This window comes from Zea mays, chromosome 5 (genome assembly GCF_902167145.1).
Source record: "Zea mays cultivar B73 chromosome 5, Zm-B73-REFERENCE-NAM-5.0, whole genome shotgun sequence".
Classification (NCBI taxonomy): Eukaryota; Viridiplantae; Streptophyta; class Magnoliopsida; order Poales; family Poaceae; genus Zea; species Zea mays.
The window spans coordinates 218391318-218411512 of NC_050100.1; the positions used below are offsets into that span (position 1 = coordinate 218391318).

General features: G+C 37.7%; 1 protein-coding gene and 5 non-coding genes across 6 annotated transcripts; 4 read left to right on the plus strand and 2 right to left on the minus strand.

The window, feature by feature from the left end:
* Nucleotides 1–6684: 6684 nt before the first annotated feature.
* Nucleotides 6685–6772, minus strand: TRNAS-UGA (transfer RNA serine (anticodon UGA)). Its single transcript has one exon. It is a non-coding gene; the product is annotated as a tRNA-Ser (tRNA).
* Nucleotides 6773–7524: 752 nt separating this feature from the next.
* Nucleotides 7525–7595, plus strand: TRNAG-GCC (transfer RNA glycine (anticodon GCC)). The gene has a single exon. It is a non-coding gene; the product is annotated as a tRNA-Gly (tRNA).
* Nucleotides 7596–10887: 3292 nt separating this feature from the next.
* On the plus strand, nucleotides 10888–10959 carry TRNAT-GGU (transfer RNA threonine (anticodon GGU)). The gene has a single exon. It is a non-coding gene; the product is annotated as a tRNA-Thr (tRNA).
* A 658-nt stretch (nucleotides 10960–11617) lies between these two features.
* TRNAY-GUA (transfer RNA tyrosine (anticodon GUA)) lies at nucleotides 11618–11701 on the plus strand. Its single transcript has one exon. It is a non-coding gene; the product is annotated as a tRNA-Tyr (tRNA).
* Nucleotides 11702–15116: 3415 nt separating this feature from the next.
* TRNAC-GCA (transfer RNA cysteine (anticodon GCA)) lies at nucleotides 15117–15187 on the minus strand. The gene has a single exon. It is a non-coding gene; the product is annotated as a tRNA-Cys (tRNA).
* Nucleotides 15188–17937: 2750 nt separating this feature from the next.
* Nucleotides 17938–19001, plus strand: LOC100277102 (uncharacterized). The gene is made up of 2 exons (NM_001150763.2): nucleotides 17938–18556; nucleotides 18635–19001. The coding sequence occupies exons 1-2, from the start codon at nucleotides 18121–18123 to the stop codon at nucleotides 18712–18714; spliced, it is 516 nt and encodes a 171-aa protein (NP_001144235.2). The 5' UTR covers nucleotides 17938–18120; the 3' UTR covers nucleotides 18715–19001.
* Nucleotides 19002–20195: the final 1194 nt, after the last annotated feature.

Genomic DNA, 20195 nt, shown 5'->3' on the forward strand with positions numbered 1-20195 from the left:
GAGGATAATTAATTCGGTCGTTGTGGTCGGACTCTATTATGGATTTCTGACCACATTCTCCATAGGTCCCTCTTAGATCTTCTTTCTCCAATCTTGGGTTAGGGAAGAAGGAGATATTCGCGACTACTGGCGGTTTCATTATGGGGCAGCTCATGATCTTCATATCGATCTATTATCCACCTCTGCATCTATTCTTTCTTAGCTAAACGGGTGGAAGATCCATCCAATTTGGTTATATCATGGACTCGAAAAACGGATCTGAATGTGACTGAAATGCACGATCTTCACAGGTATCACTTTTCACGATACCTAAACCTAAAAGGTGGAATAGCGATTTTCGAACCATTTCCTATAAGAGAATGGTTTCCATTACTTTGAGAAATGGATTCTATATCAAACTATAGCTATTGCATTAAAGAAGAAAAGAAACTAATAGAAGTCGAAGACGCGGAATGGTAGTGAATAGAGAAAAAGATTCTTCTGATTTTCTTGTTCCTGAAAATATTCGATCCATCTCCTAGACGCCGTAGAGAATTGAGAATTTTCATGTCTTTCAATTCTCGTACTCGTAATTGGAAAGTTACGGAAGGAGATCCATCATTTTGCAATGAAAACAACATAAAAAACTCTGGACAATTTCGAAATCAGACCAAGCGTCTTAATACATATGCAAAAAAATTCATTATTGGCCCACCATTGATTACAAGATTTAGCTTTTATGAATCGCTATTGGTTTGATACGAATAATGGCAGTCGTTTCAGTATGTTAAGGATACAGATGTATCCACAATTCATTTAGAGTTACTTAATAGCCTATTTCTTATACTATATCTCTATCCCGTGAAATTCTCGAGCCCAAAGATGGATGCATATGCTGTGTTTCATTTTGCTAAATGATATCAATTAAATGGTATATCAATTCTATAAATTGGATATAGCAATAAATAAATCAGCAAAATTCTTTTATTTTAGATAGAAGAAATGTTTCTTCTATCTAAAATAAAAGAATGTACCCTTCTATCCAAATCCAATTTGCATCGATAAAATAAATCCAAATTCCAGATTCCAGCAGTAGATGAATAATTGCAAATTTTTGTGTGTACGAGATTAGAATAACTTAAAAATAACTGACATAATTTTTTATTTTTCCTGGTCAGAAAAATACATGAAAAAGAAAGGAGGTAGAAAAATTTGTTGATTTATGGTTAAAGAAGAAAAACAAGAAAACAGGGGTTCTGTTGAATTTCAAGTATTCAGTTTCACCAATAAGATACGGAGACTTGCTTCACATTTAGAATTACACAAAAAAGATTTTTCATCGGAAAGAGGTCTACGAAGACTTTTGGGAAAACGTCAACGTTTGCTGGCTTATTTGGCAAAGAAAAATAGAGTACGTTATAAGAAATTAATAAGTCAGTTGGATATTCGGGAGAAGTAATTTAATCGTTCTCATTTTTTTCTTATTTTATTAGTAGTCTTATAGTAGTCTTAGATTTTGCATTTTGATGAGCCTCGTTTTGAGGAATTCATGGAATAATCCATTTTCATGGAATAAAGAATAAGAACAAGGATACATAACATAAAAAAAAGAATAGATAAGACGATATTCGCCCTCCCCCTACATATTTGATTTCTTCTCCTATACAAAAACCAGCAAGACCTACTCCATTGGTAATTCCATCAATGACACCTTTATCAAAAAAATGCGTTAGTTCGGCTAATCTTCTTATACCTAGGATAAAAACCCTAGTATAGAAAAAATCTATATAACCACGATTATATGACCAGCTGTATATCTTTTTTTTACTTCATCCAAAAAGCTCTTTTTTGGATTCTTTTTTACAAGGGAATTTTGAAAATTCAAATTCTGAAAAAAAGAATAAGCAGATCCATAAAAGATATATGCTATGAATAGACCAAAAATTGCTAAACTTACAGAAGAAATTGCATTAGTGAGAAATTCATATGAATTTATGGAAGAATTAGAATTTTCCTGGAACAAGTTTATTGAAGGAGTTAGCCACTTTGATAATATGGTTAACTCCAATATTCTATTATCTTTTACTCCATTATCAAAATGGATTCCTATGGATCCAATGAACAAAGTAAAAAGTAGTAATATAAGAAGAGGAAATAGCATAGTATTTCCCGTTTCATGAGGATAGACAAAAGTATTTTTAGCCCCAAAGGGAGTACTAAAGGATCCTATCTTATTTCTTGTATTAGCAGGAATTTTTGGTATATTTTGTGAAAAAAAAGAAACTCCACTCTTCATTGTTGATAAAACAAAATCCCTATTGACTCCTTTGGATATACTTTTTCCCCATAAGGATATTGAATACAACGAACCTTCTTTAGTACTACTGTAATTTTGAAAATGAACACGCAAATACCCATCAAAAGTAAGTAAATATATCCGAAACATATAAAATGCAGTTAATCCTGCAGTAAAAGAGGCTATTATTCCAAAAAAGGGTGAATACAACCAACTATTACTAAGGATTTCATCTTTGGACCAGAAGCAAGCAAGAGGTGGAATACCACAAAGAGAAAGTGTACCACATAAAAAAGTAGTTCTTGTAATTGGAACGTATTTTCTTAAACCACCCATAAGAACCATATTCTGACTTTTATCTGGTGAATATCCAACAAGAGGTTCCATTGAATGAATAACGGATCCGGATCCTAAGAACAATAAAGCTTTCGAATAAGCATGAGTGATCAAATGGAATAAAGCAGCTTGATAATAACCTATACCTAGAGCTAACATCATATAACCCAATTGAGACATTGTAGAATAGGCTAAGCTTCTTTTAATATCTCTCTGAGCAAGAGCTAAAGTGGCTCCTAAGAAGAGTGTTATTGTACCTATTAAAGAAATGAAACTCATTATCCAGGGTAGGGATATGAAAAGAGGAAGAAGTCTAGCTAGAAGAAAAATCCCCGCAGCAACCATAGTTGCTGCGTGTATAAGAGCCGAAATAGGAGTGGGTCCTTCCATAGCATCAGGTAACCATACGTGAAGAGGAAATTGTGCAGATTTTGCAACTGCACCAAGGAATAATAAAAAAGCACACAAAGTAGTAAGTAAGGAATTAATCCCATTATTAGGAATCCAGTTATTAGCTATTTTGAACAAATCCCGAAACTCCAAACTACCCGTTATCCAAAAAAAACCTAAAATTCCTAATAACAGACCAAAATCCCCTACACGATTAGTTACAAAAGCTTTTTGACAAGCACTCGCTGCAATTGGCCGCGTAAACCAAAAGCCTATCAATAAATAGGAACACATTCCGACAAGTTCCCAAAAAAAATAAATTTGTATCAAATTGGAACTAGTAACCAATCCTAACATGGAAGTATTAAAAAAACTTATATAAACAAAAAATCTCAAATATCCTTCATCGTGAGACATATAATCGTCACTATAAATAAGAACTAAGATTCCTACAGTAGTAATTAGTATTAACATAATAGACGTAAGGGGGTCGACCAAGTATCCAAATTCTAAGGAAAAATCATTATTGATGGTCCAAGACCATAGATATTGATAGATAGAACTTCCATTTATTTGTTGAATAGACAGGTGAAGTGAGAATACCATAGCTATACTTAAGAGTAAAATACTAGGAAAAGCCCATATCCGACGAAGATTTTTTGTTGCTGTAGGAATAAGAAAAAGTCCAAATCCCATTGACATAATAACTGGAAGTGGGAGAAGAGGAATTACCCAGGCATATTGATATGTATGTTCCATAAGAAAAGAAATAGCAATTTTTAGTTTAAATTTATAGTTCAATTTTTCTATAAAATAAAATTGTTTCCGATTCACCAAACCTATTCTTATCTCTTTCTAAAGGAATTAAAAAAACAAAATAAGAAAAATAAAAAATACTGGAATTATGAATTTTTCTAATTTCTCTCATTAAAATATTCCAAAATTTAGAATGGGTTTAGTTACTTAAATTCAAAAAGTGAATCAAAGAATTTCGGTATCTAGTTATTAGTAAAAAAAATATTTATTAAAATACAAAAAAAGATTGAATAATTTTACTTTCTAATCATTTTTGTATTTCTTTTTGTTAAAATAAAAGAGCTCTCTTGTTTCGTAATTGATTGATTGAATTCCAAAGAAAACCTATATTTATAGGAAATTCTCGAATATTGCTTATTTCATATAAAAGGAAATCCTAATGACTAGAATTCTCTAAGTTTTAGAATGTCTTGTTTAAGAGACTAAGTATTTTTTTTTATTGGAATTCAATTATGGAATAGCCTTCTGAACTTAATTAACTATTTGAATTGAATTTTACCTTCTTTTTATCTCCCCCTCTTATATGAGGGCTTATCCCCCATACCATATATTTATATATGGAGTATATTTGATATAGAAATTGATTTAAATAGAAAATCTTAAAAAACTCTTGTCTTATCCACATTAGACAAAATGAACTAAAGAAGAATTTCGAATTTAAGTATCTTTCAGTATCTTTCAGTATCTAAGTATAAATACTAAGAAAAAACAGAAAGAAGGATTGATTTGTGGCAATAGATGTCTTTCACATACAACTAGAAAAAAGTAATTCCCTTTTTGAATGGCAGTTCCAAAAAAACGTACTTCGATGTCAAAAAAGCGTATTCGTAAAAATCTTTGGAAAAAAAAGACTTATTTTTCCATAGTACAATCTTATTCTTTAGCAAAATCAAGATCATTTTCTAGGGGCAACGAGCATCCAAAACCAAAAGGTTTTTCTGGGCAACAAGCAAACAAATAATAAGATTTTGAAATAATCTGAATTGAACTATCCAAAAGAAATTCCAATTATTTAATATGAATGAATAATTCGGATTAATTTTGGTCCCAAATCTTTGGTGTTGCTTTTTCCAATAAACGTTGGTTACATTTCTTTATGCTATTTGTACCCGTCACCGGTTTATGGATGAGTGCTATTGGCGTAGTTGGTCTGGCTCTGAACCTACGTGCCTATGACTTCGTTTCCCAGGAAATTCGTGCAGCGGAAGATCCTGAATTTGAGACTTTCTACACCAAAAATATTCTTTTAAACGAGGGTATTCGTGCGTGGATGGCAGCTCAGGATCAGCCTCATGAAAATCTTATATTCCCTGAGGAGGTTCTACCACGTGGAAACGCTCTTTAATGGAACTTTCGTTTTAGCTGGTCGTGACCAAGAAACCACCGGCTTTGCTTGGTGGGCTGGGAATGCCAGACTTATCAATTTGTCCGGTAAACTACTTGGAGCTCATGTAGCCCATGCCGGATTAATCGTATTCTGGGCCGGAGCAATGAACCTATTTGAAGTGGCCCATTTCGTACCAGAAAAGCCCATGTATGAACAAGGGTTGATTTTACTTCCACACTTAGCTACTCTAGGTTGGGGAGTAGGGCCGGGGGGAGAAGTTCTAGATACTTTTCCTTACTTTGTATCCGAAGTACTTCACTTAATTTCCTCCGCAGTCTTAGGCTTCGGTGGCATTTATCACGCGCTTCTGGGACCCGAGACTCTTGAAGAATCTTTTCCATTCTTTGGTTATGTATGGAAAGATAGAAATAAAATGACTACAATTTTGGGTATTCACTTAATTTTGTTAGGTCTAGGTGCTTTTCTTCTAGTACTCAAGGCTCTTTATTTTGGCGGCGTATATGATACCTGGGCCCCCGGGGGGGGATGTAAGAAAAATTACCAATTTGACCCTTAGCCCCGGTGTTATATTTGGTTATTTACTAAAATCCCCTTTTGGGGGAGAAGGATGGATTGTTAGTGTGGATGATTTAGAAGATATAATTGGGGGACATGTATGGTTGGGTTCCATTTGTGTACTTGGCGGAATTTGGCATATCTTAACCAAACCCTTTGCATGGGCTCGCCGTGCATTTGTATGGTCTGGCGAAGCTTACTTGTCTTATAGTTTAGGTGCTTTATCTGTTTTTGGTTTTATCGCTTGTTGTTTTGTCTGGTTCAATAATACGGCTTATCCAAGTGAGTTTTACGGGCCCACTGGACCAGAAGCTTCTCAAGCTCAAGCATTTACTTTTCTAGTTAGAGACCAGCGTCTTGGAGCTAATGTAGGGTCTGCCCAAGGACCGACGGGTTTAGGTAAATATCTAATGCGTTCCCCAACGGGAGAGGTTATTTTTGGAGGGGAAACTATGCGTTTTTGGGACCTTCGTGCTCCGTGGTTAGAACCTCTAAGGGGCCCCAACGGTTTGGACTTGAGTAGGTTGAAAAAAGACATCCAACCTTGGCAAGAACGACGTTCAGCAGAATATATGACCCATGCTCCTTTAGGCTCTTTAAATTCCGTGGGTGGCGTAGCTACCGAGATCAATGCTGTTAATTATGTCTCCCCTAGAAGTTGGTTAGCGACCTCCCATTTTGTTCTAGGATTCTTCTTTTTTGTGGGCCATTTGTGGCATGCAGGAAGAGCCCGAGCTGCTGCAGCAGGCTTTGAAAAGGGAATTGATCGCGATTTGGAACCTGTTCTTTACATGACCCCTCTTAACTAAGATTTTTTATTTATACCTGTTCTAGTTTTTTTCTGTTCTGGCTCGGTTATTCCATCTAGCCGAGCCATTCATGCTTTTTTATGAAAGAATGATATAAGGGGGGCTGCACAAAGAAAAACATAGATAGAAAGAAGCAAATGTATTCAATATACAAAAGGAGAGAGAGGGATTCGAACCCTCGATAGTTCCTAGAACTATACCGGTTTTCAAGACCGGAGCTATCAACCACTCAGCCATCTCTCCACAGCCCAATCCCTATTTTATTCCTACAAATAGAACATAGCTATATGAAATGATCTACTAACTCATCTCAGATGCAAGTCCACTTTCAATATATCTCTGTATAAAGCGGTAAGGAAAAAGTTTTAATAAAAAGAAGAATCAATGGATTCATGATTAAACCCCTCCTACTTCTTGTATTTTCATACAATTTTGATTAAGTGAGGGATCAAATAGAAATATGTAGTCAACTTTATTTGAAGGTAGTTTGGAGGATTATAAATATGAATATTGCTTTCCAATTAGCTGTTTTTGCATTAATTGCAACTTCCTCAGTTTTAGTAATTAGTGTACCCCTTGTATTTGCTTCTCCTGATGGTTGGTCAAATAATAAAAACGTTGTATTTTCCGGTACATCATTATGGATTGGATTAGTCTTTCTGGTAGCTATTCTGAATTCTCTTATTTCTTGAATTTGTTTAGTATTTAGTAACCCGATACAAAATAAATAAAAAGAAAGGCCCTTTTTCGAAAAAATTAGGATTTTTATACACATTAAAATGCTATTTTCGTTCCGAATTATTACCTCTTCTCTTTCATTATTATGAAATTCTATTGCCATTAGAATATTGATTGATAGACAGTTAATAAAAAGAAAACACTAATAGAAAATGAAACGGTCGACCCAGACATAGACGGTCGACCCAGACATAGACGGTCGACCCAGGTGGATATACCCTATAAAATATAGGACGTAGCAAGCGTAGTTCAATGTAGCGAGCGTAGTTCAGTGGTAAAACATCTCCTTGCCAAGGAGAAGATACGGGTTCGATTCCCGTCGCTCGCCAGCTTAATTTAGTAAGGTGCTATGATAAAAAATTCAGTCTAGTTGACTACTTAACTACTTAATATTATAGTTTATATTTAATATTATAGTTTATATTATAGTAAATTATATATATTTATTTTTAATATAGTAAATTATTATAGTAAATGACTACTTAACTACTTCTATTAAATTACTATTTAATATTAAATGAATATTAAATTAAGTAGTTGTTAGTCTAGTACTGTACCCCTTCCTATCTTATCCTTCCTTTGCACCCGACTCAAAAAAAAAGAGTGCTTCGAGGGTGCAAATCCAACTTTCTAAGAAAGTTCCCTAAACCGGGGATTCGCCGAGACAAACAAGAGACAAACGGTTTTGAAAGGGGGATAGGCTATGCTTTTCTTTCATTTTTTTTCTGCCTGCTAAATAAAAAAAAGGGTTGGATATAGCCCTCTATCATATATATACAAATAGAATAGTCCATTTATACGGACTGCTAAGTGCGGAGACGGGAATCGAACCTGTGACCTCAAGGTTATGAGCCTCGTGAGCTACCAAACTGCTCTACTCCGCTCTGTAGGGCCGAAAACTGGTGGACGAAAGAAAAAGGTGGAATACAAGTCTCTACCATGTCTAGACAAACAAATGGAATAGTCTTTTTATACAGAATGGAGCGGGTAGCGGGAATCGAACCCGCATCGTTAGCTTGGAAGGCTAGGGGTTATAGTCGACGTTGGTTGATTATTTTTGACGTCTCTAATTCAAAACCGAACATGAAATTTTGATTTCATTCGGCTCCTTTATGGATATTCTCACCACTTAACATCTATGTCAGCTTTTCTGTCTGAATGGAACCAAAGCTCTCCGCTTTCTAGATGATCCCTATAGAATAGGAGATAGAAATTCTCCTAAATATCTATCTAATCTACTTACTTCGTTCCCTAATTTCATTCAAGAGATCCTGAGGAAAAGAGTTGGGTTTCCACCGAGCTGAAACAATATAATATACTGATGGTTCTAGTAAACCAAAACCATCGTTTTTTAGCTATTGGGCTTCCATTTCCTACAAAACAAAAGAAGATTTAGTTACGATTGGAAATAACCTTTTTTGTATCTTCATCCATAGATCCTTTACTCATATTTATTCAATCGGAATACTTATCGGAATACTTAATCCAATGCAAAATTATGCTTCGCGACTACGTACTCATAATCGAATTTGTATTTTAGATGCAAATTCAATTAGTCTTTGGATACTAATCGGGAGAATGTATATTCTTCCTCAATATGCTATTGAGAGGAAAAGGATTAAATCCTTTATAAGAACTAAAGTTTTCATCGGAATATGAATATAAAAAAACTTAAGGATGCCTTAAGTATATCATTTCAAATTCAGTTATTAATAGAACGAATCACACTTTTACCACTAAACTATACCCGCTACATGTAGATTATGATACCAATGCTACCCTTTGTCAAGGGTAGCCATTCGAGAAGGAGGCTAATTCCACCTTATCGAATCAAAGGAGAAAGTTCATGGCGGTGGGCGGTTGGTACTTCAATCGCGGACCTTTACTTTAGGATTTAGATAGCCCCTCTCTAGTCTGTAAAATACATCTCTTCTTACCATACCAATAGCGTATGAACCAAATGTATGCATTTCGATTAGGATCTATTCTACGGTTATGACTACAAGGATCATTATTTGTGAGGACGTAAATGTGCCAGACTGTTGTAAGGAATCGTTTAATTATTCCTACAATATATACTAAGAGATATAAAGGCAGTACAGTCCCCATAAATCCCTTTCTTCCTTTTCTTTTTTGTTCAGAATTGAACAAAGAAATTGCGAAAGATGTTTTCTTCCTCCACGTATCATGAAGTGCGAGCCATAGGGAAGGAGTGAGATGACTTTCCAAAATTTTTCATAGACTTCGTCTATCGCTTGAGAGAAGCAACAAAGAGTAATAACTTAAAAAGAAAAGCAGATACGAATCGCTGGTTAGTCGATCCTCTCCATTTCCTAATTTCCTCTCTTCTTTTCCGCTCAATTCTAGTTTATTAGATTCTTGTTTAAAAGAATCAAAGAAGATGAATAGAACTAAGAACACATAAAAAAGAGCATAGAGAACCATTACCAAACGTTCCTCCTAAGAATCATATTGGGTATCTATCCCCTTCCTTTTAACCCTAGGATCGAAAATCTAGAATCCTCCCTTTTCCTAGTGTTCGGAAACGGAAAACCCTGAACCTGGAGGAGTTAGGTATGTAGGATATGCTTTTTATTTTTTGTTGGGCAGGCAGTAGTATAATTTTGATACTCTGCAGTATAAATTCGACTCCCAACCCTTTTTTTTAGAATAAAATTGTTGATAAAACTCCAACATAGTTTGTTCCAAATCCACTATAATCCTTGTAGAATAGTCAAGTACCCCATTTCCAAGGGGTACCTGTTGAAAATCGTTTCAACAAATCCGTCCAAAACTTTTTAAGAAAAATGAAAAAGTTTTGAACTCGAAAGTTTTTCCAAAAGATGCCTGCTAAAAATTGTTTCAATCTCTCACCAAAACAGATAAGAAGTATATCACTGAAAATTACTATCCAGCCATAGGGGTATATGAAGAGCGCAAATTCCTTTATACCCCACCCAATTAGAATTAGGGGAAATAAAACATAAATGGAGAAAGTTCTCATCATAAGATCAGCCAATAGAAGAAAAAAGTCCCTAATTCTGCAGAACATTCTGAGCACGTGAAAAGTGAATAGCCTAAAGATAAAAAAAAAGTTTATCATTTTTTTAACAGCAGTTCTTATTGCCCCTTTGGCCTTTTGGCCCATTGTTGTATCCGATTCAACAATTGATACATATTTGTTCTCTTCTTAACAAAAAAAATGGAACTTCCGGACTTTGGTTTGGTGAGTCGTACGAGATCGTGTTTACATACCTATGAACTTAGCCTCTTCAAGTGTATCCGATATATATAATAATTTTTGGGTGTGTCAATTCTCTGTTCATGTATTTTATTATACATGATATGTATATGTATTTATTTATATAATAATAAATACCTATACTTTGTGCAAGTGATAAGAGATAATATGAAAGATTTTCTTATTTTTCTTAATTTTCTCAAGATTTTAAACCTCGCCATAAATAAACTTCGATATCTCGATCTCGATATATAGAAAAGAAAATCTCTACATATCTCTATATATACATATATTATGTACATTAATATATACATGTAATATGTACATTATGCAGTAGACCCATAATGGTAAATGAAAGTGGCTAATTATTGAATAAAAAGCCCTTTTAACTCAGTGGTAGAGTAATGCCATGGTAAGGCATAAGTCATCGGTTCAAATCCGATAAAGGGCTTTTCGCTTAGTGGTAGAATAATGCCTTGGTAAGACAGAAGTCATCGGTTCGAATCCGATAAAGTACTTTTCTACTAAATTCATTCATTTCTTTTTTGAAAATGTCTCCATTTTTTTTTTGCAATTTTATGACTTAGTTTAGTGCGAGATGCCCACATTTTTGGTCTGAACACTAAACGAAGCACAGAGTTAAAATTACAAAAAAAATGAAATTGGACTCTTTTTCCTGTTATAGCAATCAATACCTGTACTGAACTAATTTAGATTCCTTTTTATTAGTCTATTCGTATTCTATACCCTTTAAACGAATTTCCTTAACCTTAAAAAGCTTAAAAAGTAGGGGATGCTCCGTGAATTAACCTAACCATCAACTAAAAAAAATCCTATGAAAGCATAACAGAAAAGTAGTAAAGACTCTTTTCTTTGATCTAGTTCGAAGAGTATATTGACAATTCCAAAAAACTGCTCATACTATCATTATAGTATAATGACGAGTGGTTGTATATGGTGCTATCGTCTAGTGATGCCCCCATCGTCTAGTGGTTCAGGACATCTCTCTTTCAAGGAGGCAGCGGGGATTCGACTTCCCCTGGGGGTAGGGAGTATTATAAAAAGAGGTTAATCATAGATTATCAAAAAGCCTAGAAAAAATTCTTCCTGGGTCGATGCCCGAGCGGTTAATGGGGACGGACTGTAAATTCGTTGACGATATGTCTACGCTGGTTCAAATCCAGCTCGGCCCAAAAATTTAGGGCTTCGTGAATATGAACTAAATCTATTTTTTTATGGAAGAAAAAAGATGTATTATCTATAGAAATAAAGGATAAAGAGAAACGGGGAAATTGATTTCTAATCCGTATCTCTCTGATTCTTTGTCTTACAAAGAAAAGACAAAGAAAAGAGCTTTTCTTATGGAAAAGCGGATTATCGTTTATTTTTAGGGATAAAAAATCGCAACATACTAGTTATGCCACTCTCACTATACCCGCATAGGATATGCGGGTATGTAGTATATGATTCGTCTAATTCTTAGAGCACGACAGACGGATCGAATCTTCTATTTAAGAATAGGCATGCCATACACCCCGCAGGGATTGTAGTTCAATTGGTCAGAGCACCGCCCTGTCAAGGCGGAAGCTGCGGGTTCGAGCCCCGTCAGTCCCGAACTAGGGTTCAATGAATGGACAAATTCATCTTTTCTTTTTTCATGGAAATTTTTGATGAAAAAAGGGGGGGGGGGACAGGAGGCAAGATCAAATATCTATGGGGCACCCTTACTTCACTTTTATTTTTTTGCATTTCTCAGTAAAAAGAGAGCAGTGCAGTATAGAATTTTTTTTGCACTACTTCCGGTTGATAAGGAAAGGCATACATATCATACGTGGATTAGTATAATTTAGGATACTACTCCATTTTTATGATGATACCACCCTCATCTTAACTTCCTATTCGACTCTTATGAAATCGAGTACCGGTATTTTACCGGAATCCATACATAAACCGTATTCGTTTATTGTTAGAGAATGAATTTCATCTAATTAGTTACTTTTTGGGGGTTAAACCGCACCCCTTCCATTTTCTAGTTCCAACTTTGTTTGTGTATATAATTGGAAAGAATCCACCTCATTCTCACTCCATTTGCCGACTCCTTTTTTTATGGATTTGCTCTCATCTTTAGACCCCAAAAAGCGTATATGGATAGTAACCTAATAAAATAAAAACCAAGCAAACGCTCTTTTTCCTAAATTTAAATATGGGATCCTTTTTATTTAAGATCCTCTTTTCTCCATCTCATTTCTACTTCTACTGCTTATTGGGATGTCTATGTGACCCATAGAAAGTTGGTCATATAATACATACATAATTGTATGTATAACTATAAGAAAAAGGAAGTGAAATTGGATAAGATAAGAAAGATTTTGGGTTATACATATAGAAAAGCAAAAGTAGAAAAGAATGAAAAAAGAATAGAGGGGGTTTCGAATCCAATCAAAAAACCTATTTTGGTCTTAGTATGGATAAGAGATCTTCCTATGTTATATTATTCCACTATCCACCATGAATTGATTTGATAGATGCAATATTCATAATATTGAATTGATTCAGTATTATCAGAATGCAAGTCCTCCCCTTGAATTTACAGGATACCCCTTTTTCCTCTCCATGGGATTACATCCCGAGTTATTGTGAAAAAAATAAATAAATAAAGAGGTTATGGAAGTAAATATTCTCGCATTTATTGCTACAGCATTGTTCATTCTAGTTCCTACTGCCTTTTTACTTATTATTTATGTAAAAACAGCCAATCAAAATGATTAATTGGAATTCCAATTAATCATTGAAGAAATGAAAAAGGGATTAAAGAAAATAAAAAATCCAAGTCTTAAATGAAAGGGTCTGGTTGGAATCATAAAGTGTGGTAGAAAGAACTACATATAGTTTTTTCTACCACACTTTAGATTCTTTCTATTATATTATCTTGAATCTACATAGAATCGATTAGTAGATTGAAATAGTAGTCTAATTCAACTTCTTTTTTCACTGCATCCACTTAATTTCAATCAAGTCAAAATCAAAAAAATCGAAGATAATTCTTCATTGAAAGAATCCAAGGAGGGGGAGAAAAATAATACGAGAATAGACTAGAATAGATTATAGTAAAAGAAAAAAAGTAAAAGGAAAAAACCTACGAATCTTTCATGCTTAAAAAAGGTGCGAGATGCTTCAATCGAGATCCTTCAAAAAAAAAGAACATCAAAAATTTTCTAAGAATAAGAAAATAGTATAAATGGAAAATGTGCGATATATTGTGAATAGCTTCGTGTAAGAAAGTCTAATTTTCTTATTTTCTAATTTTCTTATGTATAGAACTTTCTTTTTACTCATAATTTCTAGTAGAATAGAAGTTATGAATTACTATAATCGCCCTTTCTATTCTATTATACTGGAATAGAACGACTCTTTCTTACTTTCTTAAAAGAGTTTCTTACAAGAGTGAAACAAAACTAAAGAAAGAGAGAAAAAATAAAGTTTGGCAAAATTATTAATGCAAAACGGTCAATTAAAGAAAAGAGTTGATACTACAATTCGACTACTCAATCAATTGGTAGTATCCCTAGAGTCCACTCCTCCCCCATACTACTAGCGAAAGAGAAAATGTAAAGACTACCATTAAAGCAACCCAAGTGAGACTTACTATATCCATGTAAATTATGTCTCCTATTTCTATGAAAGAATTCTTCTACTATTGATCAATAATCATAGTGGAATCAAGGGTACAGAGTCAAAAGGCCATTCTGCCCTAAGACTATGGATGAATCCGTTAAAGGAATTTACTCCTAACAAATTCTTATATGATTTCTGGTAGAATTGGAGAGCATTAAGTAGAAATATGATACATCGCTCTTTCCCTAAAAAAGAGTAGGGGATGCTCTGAATAGAAGACGCGGGAATAGAGAGATTTTTTCTTTCGTTTGTTACCTTTTTTATAAGCAAAGGACGTAAGAATACACCATAAAATTAGGATAGATAAATATTTATTGGATACCTAACTTACCCATGTTTATTTTTATTTTTGACCTAAACCCTACTGCTGCCCCGCTTTCTATCTTTCTATGAAAGAGTAAGGAGGTCTTATCCACAATCCAAAAATTGATTTTTGATCAGCCTATTCAATCTAATTCTCGACAGAATCAGTAGCCTTTACTTTAGTGTATGTAGGTAGCATAAGATGTACGAAGTGTATGTAGTAAGATGTACGATAAAGTGTATGTAGTGAGATGTACGATGAATAAAATGTATGATAATTAGGAAGTCTTTCTATTTCTTCGCAAAGTCCCTTCTTCAATCTTAGATTGAAAAAAGAATGCCCCTTAGGGACCTTTGGCTACGAAGATTTCTGACATCTTAGTCTCGTAGTTTTAAATTCCCGAATCGAATCGATTTAAATTAATAAAAGAATAAGGAAACGCTACCTCATCCCTATTGGTAGCCGTTTGGGCCACTGCCCACAAAACAAACCCTAGTTTGAGGGTAGAACTATGGTATGGATTCTCAAAATCCAGTATCGCCAAACCTAGTTACTCTCGTGCCCCAACTTAGGGGGGTACGAATTTGTCGAGTTTGATTAGTACTATAATCCTAAGTATTTTATTGATCAGGCGGCACCCAGATTTGAACTGGGGGTAAAGGATTTGCAGTCCCCTGCCTTACCACTTGGCCATGCCGCCAAAAAATCCGATCTAAAATCGAGAAAAGAGCAAGTATTCATTCACATTTTTTTACTAATTACTAAAACCTTTTTTTCTTTTATCTTGAATCTAATTCTACTTACTTTTTTAGAATCTTTTTCAAAAAATAGATTTCTGCTTTTTTGGATCCAGTTTCGCTTATTCTCCTCGATGGATTCTATCTTAAAACACACATTGCTAACACTAGAAAACTTCCCGCTTCTTTCTATTCTATTGAGATGACAAAGAAGAAAAGAAGAAAAAGTGGATTTCCAGTCGCAGGCTGCAAAATTCAGAACAAATTAGAACCATTAACTATAATATAATAAAATTAGAATATAATAATATAATTAACTATAATATAATAAAATAAAACTATAATATAATAATATAATAAATATAATAATATTATTATTATTTTTTGAATTGCAGTAGTGAACGACTCTTAAATCGGTATTCCCCCCCCCCCCCCCCCCATTATTTTGAATGGCATAATAAAATAGAATAAGAATAAATGTTTCCCTAATCTGTATATAGGGAAACTCCAGGTCCGAACAGCATTATTATCTACAGATCCCCCTTATGTGCATATTCCTATTGGGAATCGTGCTTTAATTTTTCATTGTATTAAATATCTTGAATAAAAAAAAGAGGGAATTTGCTCTGATATAGATTATAGCCAGGCCTTCTTGGCCCACCTAAGTGCAATTACGATAAAAGAAAGGATATGTAGATAGGTGGATAACTAGACTGGCAAGTACTTAAAAAATAAAGTACTTTATCTTTATTTTAGGATTCTACAACGAAATCCTTTATTTTCTAGCAATTCTACTACTACGAAACAAAAAAGACCCTTCAAATTATTTTTGAAAAAGAAACTAAGCCTGCTATTCTAAATCGAACTAAAGTCAAACTTTCTAGTGCTTATAAATTCTTATGGCTTTATCCCTTTCATACATGTAATTACAATTTTTTTTTCTGATAATACAAAATATTGCTAGCATTTACTTGTACGAATCCTATAGTAGTTAGCAATCAGGAAAACAAATAATTTTATATAATTTGAGGCTTGATTATTCTGCAGAGCAGATGGTAGTAGTTCATCTAAGAGCATATGCGTATCTTGGTCCGCCAATGCCAGGCCTATTACCCACCATTAGAAAAAAAAAATCGTTAATTATTGAAACGTGACGCTGTCGTCCTCATCATGTTGCGCTCGATCTTTTTCCCTCGATGAGTTGCTAGCTACTTGCCTACTAGAGCCAATGAAACGATGATCCAGTAAAAGACGTACGCGTTGCTTATATAATAATTATTGTACTCCGTACTCAAATGTGGCTCACAAGTATATGTTTACTCTTGTTTTAATATATTAGTTGCCGTTGCCGTTGCCGCAAGCCCATGATGTAGTGGAGTTGGAGAGACAGTCTTCCGCGAAATTGTAGTAGACTCGCACTAATCAAATCACAGATGGAGAACCTGAGACCAGGTCTAGTTGGTAGTTGCTTCTAGAAATAACTGGTTCTGACCATATCATCAGAGTCTGAAGCATTTCTCTTGCTCTTTCTTGCCAATCGCCGGTTGCTAAGGCTGGGAAGCTCAAGCGACGCAAGGCATGCCGTGCAGTTTCTGGCAGCATGCCACCGTCCACGGCACCCTACAGATACAGAGATCCGATTCGCCGATCTACTTGCGGGGGCAAAGCAAGCGTCAGGTTTGGCTTAAAATAAAACATTGCACCGGGACGTGGCTTGGTCCTTCGCTTCTAGATATGGTTCGTGATTCGTAGTACTGGTACTGACTCTGCCCTGCCCATGCCAAAAGAAGCTCTTTTTTTTTCACAACGTCGGAGCAAGTACATATCTCTACAAAAGATCTTGGAAATTAACAGATGTATCATCTTCAGGCTAGCGCAAATCACGAACCGCATCAGTCACAGTCCGTGCATGAATCCGGGCAAACATGGGTCGACACATAAATTGTGTGGTCTGAATCTCCTTCTTCTTCTCCAGTGGAGATACTTGCATGCAGGTGATCGACCCGCAGATATTTTTCTTCGATCTTGTCTCGAGGGATCGCGACTGATGGCGAGGCGCAATGTTAATTACACGTACGTAATCATTCGAGACTCGATTGGCCGATCGATCCATCAATCCATCCATTCTTCCTCCGCAAGCGACTCTCGGAGGAGGAGGACGACGACGACGCCTCTCATGATCTCGCGCACTGTCACGCTGTGGACCGGTAGCAGTTACCGCCTTTTTTTTCCCACTCGCGAACGGCTCATGCATCAAAGCGTGCCGGCCGCCCGGGCCTAGTAACTAGTTAGGGTACATCGCCAAGAAAAGAAGGAAACGAAATTTGTTGCGAAGCGTAATTTTGGTACTACTGGAGCTCAAAATGGAACGTTACAATGAGGTGGTTGAACCATACTGTGTGCTGGCAAAAAAGGTTTCCCGTTTGTATACACAGGCAAAAAGGAAAGAAAAAAAAAACAAACTCCAACAGCTCATTCAAAAATATCGTTTATAACCGGAAATAAGTGTCAGCGCAAAAAATTCTTGCCGTCCTTTTTTTCGTGTCGCCGCACCCTCTCCCGTGACCGAAATCAATGCCTAATAATTACCTTACCCGTCCCTGGGTGGCTGCCTTCTTCCAGTTCAAAAATCCACCGTTGGATTTGCATACCCTACTGTACAAGGAAGGTACGTTATATACTTATATACGCTAGGCTAGTTACATCGGCAGACGTCACGCAGCTGACCGCGGCCCGCATCCGCTACGCCAACGCTGCGACGGGCACGGGCAGCGCGATAAAATCCGCCGCGGCCGCCTCCACCCACCTCGACGCTCGCTTCTCCAAATCCCCCCTTCGCCTTGCGAGGGGGCGGAGGGGAGGTGGTAGTGGTAGGGTATACAGGAGTGCTCTGCCCATGGAGAAGGCGGGGCAACAACGCCATGTTATCGGCGGCGGCGGCAAGAAGGCGCCCGCGCTGGGGCTGCAGAAGCAGAACTCGTGGTCGCCGGACATCGAGCGCGACGAGGCGTGGGAGCGCCGGCGCAGGGGCATGCGCCGCGGGGGCACGGCGCTGCGCCGCGCCCGCAGCGTCACGGACGACGACCTCGACGAGCTCCGCGGCTGCATCGACCTGGGCTTCGGCTTCGAGCCGGCGCACGCCGCCGCGTGCGCGTGCGCCTGCGCCTGCGCCGGGAGGAACCGCCTCCTGGAGACGCTGCCCGCGCTCGACCTCTACTACGCCGTCCACGGCGGGGCGGCGGAGGCGCCGCCGTGCTCGTGCGGCGCCGCGTCGGAGGCGTCCTCGTCCGAGGAGTCGCCGCTCGGCAGCCCCATGTCCATACTCTCTCCAGGTAGTCTCCGGCTGTCCAGGCAATCTCCGCCCGTGATTCTAGTTTCGATCTCTGATCCCTTTCCGTTCGTTCGTGCAGGCGACACGCCGGAGACGGTGAAGATGCGGCTGAAGCAGTGGGCGCAGGTGGTTGCGCTGTCCATGCTGAGCCGCCACTGAGCTCTCCGGGCCACGGCCGCCGCTACCTTGTCGCATTGGGAGTAGAGAGAAAAAACCATTCGAGATGCACACAACAGCAGAAGGAAGGAATCTCCGGCGGTCGCCTCAAGCAGAAAAAAGACGAAGAGAAAAAAAAATCTGTTAGGGTTTGGTCATTTGGTGGGCCGCCGCCGCCTTCCACCTTGCTCGTCCTATCTTGGACTGCTAGCTAATCATCTTTCTTCCACCATGATTGTATGATTCCGTTGGAGACAAAACATCATGCCTAATTACTTTGCTTGCTTATTAATCCTCTTGCTTCCCCCCTAATCCATATTAGTTTCTCATCTTCGTGTATGTACATGGTTCCTTTCAAGAGGCAGATTAATTTCCATCATCTCAAATGATTAGCGGGGCACTTCCTTCTCGATCTACTACTATACCTATACTTGAGATGACGACGATTGTTGAATACGCACGGATGTCTCTCTCTCTCTCTCTCTCTCTCTCTCTCTCTTAGATCCTTTTTCAGTTCATCAACTCTGTTGAAACCTGTGCTCAATCAAGAGTTGAGACTTAATACATGTCGTCAATCCAGAGTCTTGCAGATCAAGGGCAAGGAGACGAATTTTTCAACAAAACCAACAGCGGTGGAAATAAATTCCGTGTGGTTGGATCGGTTGGGAGAGAGCTGTCTTGGTTCTGCTTCTGCAGATGAAAGACGAGCTCTTTTTTTTAAGGCTCTGTTAGTTTAGTCCAGATTGGAGGCAGGAACCATTCCAACTCATCAAGCTAATACAAATTTGTGAACTATTCCAATCCGGAACCAATCCAGTAAAGCATTCCGGAAGAACCGAACGGGCACTTAATCAAAACCAAAACCAGCACAGGTGCGAAGAAATTCCGCGTGGTGGATCGGTTGGGAAAATCGGCTTGGTTGTTGACGCAGCTGCAGCATCCCTATGCAGCGCGTTGCAGAGAATTGAGTCGTTTGTTACGAGTGAGTGAGGCGACAGGCTGTGGTCCGTCTGGACGAATGGAAAAGAGAAGAAGATGGCGTCTGTAGTTTGGCTGTCCGTTTCTGTCGTTTCGGCACAGCGAAGGAGCGAAGCTGTATCTTAGCTGCTAGTATATTGGGCGCTCGTCTGCTGCCCATGTCACGTTGAGGTTGAGCTGCTGCCGACTGCAACATGGCAGGCAGGGGTGTGGGGCCGTGCGCACGGCCGCACCACGGTCGCCACTGGCCAGTGGCCAGTAACGCACGCACATTGTTCGTGCTCGGTCCCGTCCGCTAACCACTTCAGCCTCTTTTGAGCCGGGCCGGAGTCCATTCAGTGCTGCGCGCCGTGCAGTGCAGGTCGCGGTTTTCTCTTCAATGGCAGATGACATTGGCAATTGCAAGCAGTGCCGCGATGCTGGGTGCAGTCTGTTGAACTGCACTGCTTTGGCCCTGGTCCAGCACCTGCCTAACAATCAACTATAGTAAAGAAGGACAGACGACA

Coding starts and splice junctions, on each gene's coding strand:
- LOC100277102 (NM_001150763.2), top strand. CDS start 18,121: ATGGAGAAGGCGGGGCAACAACGCCATGTTATCGGCGGCGGCGGCAAG. Junction 18,557..18,634: donor CATGTCCATACTCTCTCCAG/GTAGTCTCCGGC, acceptor TCGTTCGTGCAG/GCGACACGCCGGAGACGGTG.